Consider the following 10,503-nt stretch of genomic DNA (forward strand, 5'->3'; position numbering starts at 1 on the left):
AGAACTATAAAGTTCTCATCTCAATCCTTGATCTTGATAATTTTATCTACCAATTGATTCGTATTTATTTATGAAATAAACATATCAAATGAACACATCCTTGATTCCCTTTAGTTTTTCATTTTATAATCCTTCATAGAATATATATTACTTCAATTCCCAACATTCAATATATATTAGTTTAGTTTCTTTACTTTCTCTACTTTGATGGTTTTGTAGTTCAACTCTCTTAGATATAATTGTTTTTTAATCCTCCCATATTTTATTTATCATCCATGTCCTTTTCAAAGAGTTGCAAACCTTCATAATCACAATCCTTTTGAAAAGTGACAACACTTCATAATCACAATCCTTTGCAAAAGTCATAAAATTTCATAATCATGATCCTTTGAAAAGTCACAACACTTCATAATCACAATACTACCAAAAAGTCACAACACTTCATAATCACAATATTATCAAAAAGTCAGCACCTTTCATAATCAGAATCCTTTTGAAAAGTCACAACTTATCATAGTTAAAATATTTTTGAAGAGTCACAAGCATTCATAATCACAACCCTTTCAAAGAGTCACATCCTTTCATCATTGAAAATATTTGAAAAAGTCACTTGTTTTCTTTTCATTCCTCTTCTAATAATCCTTCATTAACTCTTCTCTTCTTCTTTTCTTCCTTGATCTTTAAAATGAACTCTCCTCCCTTTTATACCTTAATTTTAAAGAGTCACATTTTTTTATTACATCTCTTGACTTTTTATTAGATTTAGTTAATTTATATTATATTATTTATTTACTTATCTATTTTGTATTTATTATCATTTATTATTAAATCTTATTTAGAAAGATAAAATACTTTCTACAATATTCTCTTCTATATAATTTAATTAATTAATTTATTCATATTAAATTTATTATTATTTAATTGTTTTAAATATTATACTAAATATTATTTTATTGATAATATATTATATATGTAATTTTTATTTCCTATTTCTATACTTGAATATGATTTTCTTATTATTATTTATTTAATTATGAAAAATTATATTTTAAAATGGGGATATGAAAATTTCAAGCAATCATATAACTTCATATCGATCGAGTTTAGGGAACCTTGCTAGCTTAAGAACTCACCAAATCTAAATTTGCTAGATAAAAGCTTTGCATTTGGTGAACAGGTTCAAGGTGAAGGCTTACCCATCTAGGTGTAGCGAAGCTTGAAGTGCAGAGGAATTTGGATTATTCCCGTTCGTTGGCTGGAATTGATTGGGTGATCCTATTGGAGAATTGGCAAAGCTCTTGGATTTCCAATCTGCAGTTTTGGCAACCAACACTTGGCATATTGCCTTTTGTTTTACCCCTACCAAAATACCCTTGTTCAACTTTTTCATTTGTAAATTGTAATATTACACCTTATTTCAATTGTTTGGCATGCCAATTTTTGCCATTTTGGTGATTAAGATGTGTTTGGAGCCAATAAAATGCTGTAAAATCTCTTCATTATCATTACAATGCAGACACAGATTGAAAAGAAAAGAAATTTGAGGAGATTTAGGCTTGAATAATGAAAGTGTGCAAAATCTGCTCCAAGCACACCAAAAAGTTAAAAATCAACTCTTTTGGAATTTGTGAAAATCTACTTGTAGATGGGTTTATCAATTTGAGTTTGGTAGAGCAATTACATTTAGGAAAGTGATCTGAATTCCAAGTGCTAAAAATGCTTTTCCAATGTGCCAAATGGTAAGGAAAATGAAAAAGAACAAATAAAAAGTGTTTTTAGGTGAACAATTGCATTTTTGTACGAAATGGCAAAACTTCTGTAGAGTGCACTTGAAGTTTGTTGAAATTTGTCAAAATATTTATTAGAATGACTAGTTTTTAAAGCTGAAAGCATTGGCTTAATCAAATTTTAGAAAATAATGGATAAAACTTGAAGAGAAATAGGTTTTTAAGAGTTAATAGCTCTCCATTTTCATCCATTCAAATCTTTTAATCTTAGAAAATGTTCAAGGCAGGTCAATTTTTAACTAAGTTGCTGTCCTAGTTTGCATGCAGATTCAGGTTTGAGAATTGGGTTTGTGGGTTCAATCAATTTTTTTGAGGTGGGCTTTGGGTTTGTCCATACAAAATCACATGTTAAAAATAAGATCATAGTACATCACTATGCAAGCACCATAATAAGAAACACCACCATCTATATTAATGTTTTAGTCTAAATAACATAGAAAAATGCCAAAATACACCATCATATCAATTTTTCTGTTAAAAAAAGTAGTGTCAACAATAACAATCAGCCATCACTGATCAAATATTATCAAAAGTCATCAAAAATAGCATCCTCGTATTGTGACAACTAAGAAGCACAAATAGTGTAACACTGGCATCAGTACCAGTAATGTCAGTTGTAGGAGCAGCCTCATGATTGTTTGGTAGCTCATGATCATGATCATCAACTCCAAGTGCACCAAGGCAGGCAATTGAATCATCCACCGCCACCGGATGTGGTTCAACATCCCAATGCTTTGCCTCCGTTTTTTGTAGATAATGGCTTTGCATGTTATGTTAGGAGCCTCAAGTTTAATTGTACATAGTCCAAGTTTTTTGCCTTCTTGAATGTAATCTATTGTGCTTTATTGAGTGGATAGGGTATGTTCTCCAATTCCTCCCGGATGACAATGAATTAGCAACCTATCAAGATTTTCAATTTTGGCATTAGCAAGTGAAGAGTTATGAATACATTTTTTCAATATAAATTCAATATTCATCAACATGAATGCAAACAAAGATCTAATGATTATAGAATTAGAGAAAGAATGCAAGATCCCAAAAACCCTAATATAGCTAGAGCAATGCAATGCAATTAAGGTTATAGCAATAAAAAAGTAGATGTGCTGAAATGGAGAAAGTAATTAAACGACTTACCTTGAAAAGTGAGGTAGAATATTGGATCAGGTTTTCTAATTTCTGTGCAACTCCAAACAACAAGCAAATCTGGTTCAGAATTTGAAACAATGAGATCTCCAAAACCCATAAATCTTTAGGCTTTTGTTAAGAGTCGATTTGGAAGAGTAGGATTGATCTGACAGGGTCGCACTGCATCCCTGATCTGCATTGTTCGATTGTAAAACAATTTATGAATCTTCAAAGTTTTCCGCTATTATAACTGTCGAAGGGAAACGTAGAAGTCATTTGGAATTTGAAAATAATCTTGAGTATTGTATCCTTTAATCGTAATCACATGTGAAGTGAAAGTTTGAGAATTAGATTGTTGAGGACAACCCTTCACAATAATGATAGGCATGTTAGGAGCTTGAGGAAAAGTTCATCATTTGATAATTATCAAAGGTTTAGCGTGGACAACTACTTAAGGTGTTTCAATGTTAAAAGTAAAATCATTTAAAGCAAGAAATTTGTGGTAAAGTTTGGTTGAAGAGATGTAGAGGAATATTTAGTGGAGACTGGTTCATGAAAGACCTCATTCATCACAACACAATATTCACTTCTAGGCACCTCATGAGGGTTCTTAAGATCATGCCTATTAAAGGAGTCATCAAAATACTCATGATCAAAGAAGTCATAAAACATTACTCTTGTAAGATAGGAGGACACCAAGAATGTTGAGAAAGAAATTGCTATATGTAACTTTATGGTATTTGGGGCTAGCTCAACTTTCTTTTGTTTCAAGGTGTTGAATGAAATAAAAGTTGGGGAAAAGGAACGCTCATTTAGCTAATGTACAAGTCTTTTGGGTAACTTGTGCCTATAACTCTCATGTTCAAGAAAAAGATTCATGACTTATTTTGACGCACATAAGAGCATATTGATAATCTAAGTCTCTCAAGGAGCTTGAAGGGGAAGATAAGGTGGTGATGTCACCTACTTATGATAATAGATCAGACCAAAAATTGATAAAGTATACTAAATAACTTTTAATTGGATACAAATGAAGATGGAAGTGATAAGTGAGAATATCATACATATATCTTCTTTTAAAGTTCGAAATTCCTTTAAAAGCAACAAAATAGGCATAGAATAGAGTTCCATTATCAACACCACTAACTATTTTTTCTAGTTGATTTGAAGATTGGTAGTGCTATTATAAAAGCATATGGTGATGCACAACCCTAATGAAGCATTTTGCAAATAAGTGGGTAAAATTTCCACATAAGAGACTCACTAACTCAACAGCAAATGCTTGAAAAGCCAATACTCCAAAATATCTAAATGAAAAAGAGTACATCGCGGTCAAGTATTCTTTGCTTGCTTTAAAACCCACTTGTTGATGAGAGTTTTGTGACCACTTTAACATGCAAAATGAAACACCAATTATTAAGTTCTCTCTTGAATAAGGAAGCTTAAATGCTAAACAATGTATATCATTGTGTGATCAACTAAGACAACCTCAAGGTTCCTTCAATACATAAGTTTTGATGTCTACTCCCCTTTCTACATATAACAAAGATACTAATAGGGATGGTTATGAGGCATCGTTTAAGGGGAGAAAGGTACCAGATTTTCTCAATAGAAAACATCCCCCTGAAAAAAGCATTGTTTTGTGTAAAAGGATGTCAAACTTCATCCATGAAATTTGAATTTTGGCGAAGATTTACCCTTGCTGAACTTTGTCCAAATTTATGATATTTAATTTAATATCATATTATTTTAAAAGAATATTGAATTATTTAGTTAAACAATTTAGAAATGTTTTCGACAATTTTGTGTATTCATCACTTATATTTAAAATTAAATTGATTTATATTTGAAACTTTACCCTTACTGAACTTCATCTGTATTTTATCATCACCGACCTTGATTTTGAATTAGAACCTTGTGACTTACGTTTCATCTATAGGATGAGAGTGAAATTGGTATTAACAACATATAATGGTAAATTGTTGGCGAACAAATTAACAAAAGAAATATCTGAGATGTTGCTGGAGGAGTGAATTGAAGTGAGTTGAATGAGATAAGCCATAGAAGTAAATATCATTCTTGGGAATTCCTTTGTATTCTGCAGGCAAAACATATTTCCAATTTGTTGAGATACTGTTGAAAAAAGACGGAAAATATCAGGAACCCAATTTTTTTCGGGAAAATTAAATACAAAGAGAGAGCTGATGCTTTTTAATGTCTACAGCCATCCTAATTACATAGAGTGAGAAAAGTAAAAAAGAATGTACACCAAAAATTCATATATTTTCTTGTTAAAAACTAAGATTGCAGGATACAGATTATTTAATATTTTCTTAACAGTGTTAATAAATAACTCTGCCAGATCAGTAATGAACCTTTAGTGCAATAAAATGCAAATAAGTTAAATACAACTTCTTAACCCTATTGTACTTTTTAACTATCGTCCTCAAAGGAATAAACTATACACAAAATAGTAACTGAAGTTGATAACAAATGTCTTCCTAACCTCTTCAAATACCTCTCTAGTTTACAGCAGTGTCAACATTCATGCCTTACAGTTCATGACAGCAGTACCCTATCTTAATAGCATTTCATATTAATCACTTTGATCAGTAATATTTTCTATAATCTTGACAGCAGTATTGATGCCCATATTTGTTGATCACAGCACTAAAAGGATGCTACTGAGCACCATATTGATCAAGTTTGTATAGATCACAATTGTGATAGAATGATACCGATCGGTAAACATTAGAAGATTACTAATTACAAAAGGAGTAATGTCAAAAGACAATGCCGATGACAATGAAAATACCTAAACAATTACCTCATCATATAATTATTTAATATTTTACAAAGGAAATAACGATATCACTGTCCATTGATGAGTATGGATGACAGAAAGTCAATGACAATGCTAACATTTGTGATGCAACAATAATTACAAATCAAAGGATGGTATAATAATGAATAATGACAGAAGTGTTTGCATTTATCGAAGACAGCAACCATAGCCACTTATATCAGGTGTCTTCACAACTGTAGACAACCATGTCCATTCTTTGAAATAATGATAGCCATAATTGGCATTGTCCCTTGGCAACAGATCTAACTGCTATCTAATAATAGCAGCTGGAAATCTGAACAGCTACGTACACTGTTCAAGGTGTATAATCTGCTTATAAAAGTTCTAGAGTAGAATGACCAAAAACTTGCTCGTCTGATGCTTTTATAGAAACAAATCCAATCTAATTTGATATTACCAAGTGACTATTGCCAATAACGTTTTATATTGGTGAAAGCTATGGTCAGATATTCTTAAAAAGTCACAATATTTTCAAAGCAATGTCAGTAAAGCCCGCTGAGAAAAGATATAGCAGAATATACTGTGATATTAAATTGATATCTGCTTCTGTCAGATAAACAACTTTATGTTTCTCATCAAAATTGAGTTGCCATCTATCCTTGTCCTCATTGCCCAAAGTGTAATATTAAAGATGAATTTGGTGGGATAGGATAAATCATGAGTGCACCCATCTGAGGTGGGTCCTGATTTTCTATAGGCATGGAACATTCCCAACATGGCCTATCTAGAGCCCCTCTCCAAAACTATATGTCAAATATTTTCATAATGGCTGATCACCTACTCATGAGTCAGGTAAATGCCAATGGCTTCAAGGTATGCTTTTGCTTCATCAACAATGTCAAAGAGATTTGCTCTAAGCCGTCAAGAAATGTCTTTAGTGATCATTGATTCCTCATTTCCTTCCTTGGAATGTTTAGGAGAATGTCTGCTTGCTGATTTCTTTCTCATCAGGTGTGCTCAACCTTATAATACCCAATAGAAATAAGAAGCTTGCATATGCCTTTGACTGTTTATCTCAATTGCCAATTGTCCATAGCTCATACAGGGTCAATATTTGCAGCCATAATCTAAGGTCCATTTCCGGAAGGACTTGGCTAGTGGCTTTAATAGACACTATTCAACCCACCAGTTTGAGTTGGGTAAGTATTTTGGAACCTTTCCACTCCCCTATAAACTCGTAGGTTCCCATTTCAAGCATAAACCAAATCTTTGGAGATTTTTGTGCTTTAGACCTAGTTGTGCTCTTTTGCGTACCTACGCTATGTTTTTGAATAAGTTTGTTTCAAAGGTGTAGAGCCCTCTCTTGACTCCATTTTGGGGTGTTTGAAGTAGTTCAAGGCCACACCACAGCATTGTTGCTTGTTTAAGGGAGAGCTCTGCATCATTGTGGATCAGTGCGATGATCTGATTCATATTGTGAGAAAGCATTAGTGCTTATTTACCATGAAATTGAATTGATAGAAATGGAATTTGATTTTCAATTACATTCTGGAAAATATTTTTTGATAGAAACTGCACTTTCTTTGTGCCTCCCATGCAAGATTCCATTGGTTGCTATTCATTCATTTGCAGTACTTCAAGGTGAACTGAATATGTGAAGTTTAAACGAATTTGATGTATGTTATTAGATTTCAGCTACATGTTAATTCCCAAATATAGGTCAACTCTTCTACATTGGATAAGTACTCTGTTTGTCAATCCTGCTTGTTATGATATCTTTATGCAAGCAGAAACTGGATATTTGACAAACTAAATAATATCCTTTCAGCTTGATTCTTACTTAGAAGGCAGTCAAATCTCTTAGCTATATGTTTTGACTAATATACAATAGTCCACATGTACCCTTTTATCTTAATGCTCAAACTTTTTCCTTCTAGACATACTGGGCATGTTTACATTAAATAATTTAGAGCAGTTTCAACTAGACATAAGTTGATCTTATTCTGTTTACTTGATTGATTTTACTTTACTCAAGGACTATTTAAGATTTTTTATTTTATTTACACATTTATCTTTTGTGGAGCGGCTTTTGTTTACTCAAAAGAGTTCATTTAATATTGAGGGTTATTTTGTAATCATAGCTCTACAAAAAAGAAACGTTCTGGCTATGTTTTTGTTTTTATGTACACAGTCACAAGTTCACAACACAATGCTCCAGACCTTGCTGCCACTCTTGTTGTAAAGACAAAGTTGCTGAATATATCTTCCCCTTAATTTCATTTGTTATCAATGGCTGGTATCCATACTCTTTATTCTTGAATACAAGTTTAAGTATTCTACTGTGTTCCTCCTAGAGTTTCTTATAAGATTTTTTAATTGCTATGAGATTACACTTGACTTTCACTCTTCAGAGAAGTGTTATCTTAGACATGAATAACACATACAATTGAAGCGATAAAGATAAGTTGGCAGGATGACATCTGAAACATTTGAAAAAAAAGTAATTTTCCATGAACTTAGTCCCATCCCATATTTTAATTGGTTTGACCTTTATATAGATGAATATTTTGAAGTTATGGGGTTTCAGAAGTTTATATCTCAGTTGTCATATCTTCAACATTTGTAATATTTATATCTGTCATCCTGCTCAGGTGCTTGCTGGCATTGCATTATTTTTGGGAGGCAAATTACCTTTGCGCCTTAGAAAGGTGCATGGTACTTGGGCCGAGATGACATGCAGAAGTATGAAGGTAATGCACAATGGGGCAGCCCGAGCCTTGGCCACATTGGCACTCTATCTAAGCATTCCACCATCAGATCTTACTATAGGCCACAGAATGGCTTCTGAGCTGCTGAAGGTCATGGGGTCAGAGGAAAGGGATCCCATAGATGTGTCGGATATATATGTGGCTATAAATGCTTCAACAAGTAATGGCATTGCTACTTTGTTACTGCAACTTGCTGAGCTGACTTTAGTTGATGTGGACTGGCTTATCTCAAAACTGAAAGCTTATCTTGTAGTTGGGAACTTGCCGCTTATAGATGCTAATACAAACAACCAAAGACGAGCAAACGTATCAAGGTCTGTTTTGGAGGAAACATTGCACTCTAGAGTTGAATCTCTTGTTCACATGCTCTCTCTCTTTACAGAGATGAGTCTTCGAAGTAAGTACCAGAACTGCCTTCCTTGTTGTTTTGTTCTCATTTGTTTTATTCTCAAGTACCTACCATTCTGAAATTTGTTATTGTTGTTTTTCAAAGCTTCCCCAGCAGAACATTTCTTGAGAGTGGCTTCAAAGCTTTATAAGAGTTTAGCTGCTGTGACTAAACTATGCATTGCTCCAAAAGGCTATAGACAGGCTTTGCCTAGCAGTAAATTTCAGACGCTTGCAGAAGTTACTTGCCGAAAGATGACTGCCCCTCTGTATAACTTCATGGCTGTGATGCAAAGGGTATGTATGTCCTACAGTTATTATCTTGACTGATTCAAGGCACTGGCCATTTAGACTACATTATCTTTGGAGAGCCTCATATAAATTTCAATTTCAATTTTTTTTTCTCAATTTTTTTATTGTTGTTTTATGAGAAACTGATTTGCTTGCTAGGGTGAGGATTCTGGGGTTGTAACAGTTTCCTAGAATGGTTGCAGGAACAACAAGAGAATGTACAAGAAAAAGGCGTGGTCAACAAAATCAAAAGGGAATGTAAAACTATTCCCAATCTTATTTTCTATGTTGAGGACTACGAAAAGTATCTCATTCAGCTTAGCAAACTCACTAAAGTGAACTTGCTGAGACATGCCAAACGCAGTACTGCAAGGGATTTTAAGATAATAGATATTGGAAAGAAAAAAAAGGACGAGAACAATCAACCTGAAGAACCAAATCAGTCAGATGCTCCAGTCACAGAAAATGTATCTGAAGACGAATCTCTAAGGCAGGAAGAAGAGGGAATACTGGATGTTCCTTCTGAAGGTAATGCAGTTGATGATGAGAACAAATCTGACAGTGAAAATGACTTGGGAGGGAACACAAATAGTGGACGAAAGCGCAAGATCACACATGTTATTCAGGATTCAGATGAAGAATAAACTTATCCCTCTGGTATAGTTTGGACAGAAGAAACATGAAAGAAATTGTTTTCAACAGAGTGTGTGTGTGTGTATATATATATATATATATATATAGTGACTAATCCAGTCACACAAAATATGGTAATGCATTTGGAGATAATCTCACCAATGGACACATAATTTTAGAGCCATAACATATAACTAGCTTAAAGAGATAAGCAGAAGCATCCACATGCTCACTATTCAATTGAGTTCTTTCAAGTTGATTTTATGGTAGATTTTTAATTTCATTTAACAACACATTATGGTTGTGATATTGCTATCAAGATTCACTTTAGTTTTTAGGTCAAACCCATGGCCTATGTTTCATAAATAGTTGTGCTTAAGAAACCATCTCTCATGGGAATCAATGGAACACTTAGCACTTGGTGCATCTAGGCGATGCTCACAGAGGTGAAGCATTTGGTCTTCTTGGGGGGACACCCGTTCCTGTATGACTCCAACTCAAATGCGCTTAACCACAAAGTTTCTTCAAGACCCACTTAGCTTGCTTCCCCATTTGCAAAACCTTTAGCAAGTGTTCTGCCTTATGAATTGTTCATTATAGAGCCCCTTTCACTCATCTCGTACTCATCAAAATACTATGGGATATAGTTTCAAATGAATGGAATTGCTCCAAATATTAGCGTCACCAAATGCACAATTAGAGACAA

At 33.5% G+C, this 10,503-nt stretch overlaps 1 protein-coding gene across 2 annotated transcripts in view; it reads left to right on the forward strand.

The window, feature by feature from the left end:
* Positions 1-10,088, forward strand: part of LOC149572533 (fanconi anemia group I-like protein) — a 94,956-nt gene extending 84,868 nt beyond the window's left edge. For both annotated transcript variants that reach the window (XM_089813649.1, XM_089813650.1), the window contains exons 12-14: positions 8,370-8,883; positions 8,980-9,170; positions 9,368-10,088. In XM_089813649.1, coding sequence (XP_089669775.1) covers positions 8,370-8,883; positions 8,980-9,170; positions 9,368-9,808 — 1,146 coding nt within the window. In that variant the 3' untranslated portion in view covers positions 9,809-10,088. The remainder of the gene's footprint in view (positions 1-8,369; positions 8,884-8,979; positions 9,171-9,367) is intronic.
* Positions 10,089-10,503: the final 415 nt, after the last annotated feature.

The sequence above is a fragment of the Cupressus sempervirens genome, chromosome 2 (genome assembly GCF_028749045.1).
Source record: "Cupressus sempervirens isolate cs-2001-9-10 chromosome 2, ASM2874904v1, whole genome shotgun sequence".
Lineage (NCBI taxonomy): Eukaryota > Viridiplantae > Streptophyta > Pinopsida > Cupressales > Cupressaceae > Cupressus > Cupressus sempervirens.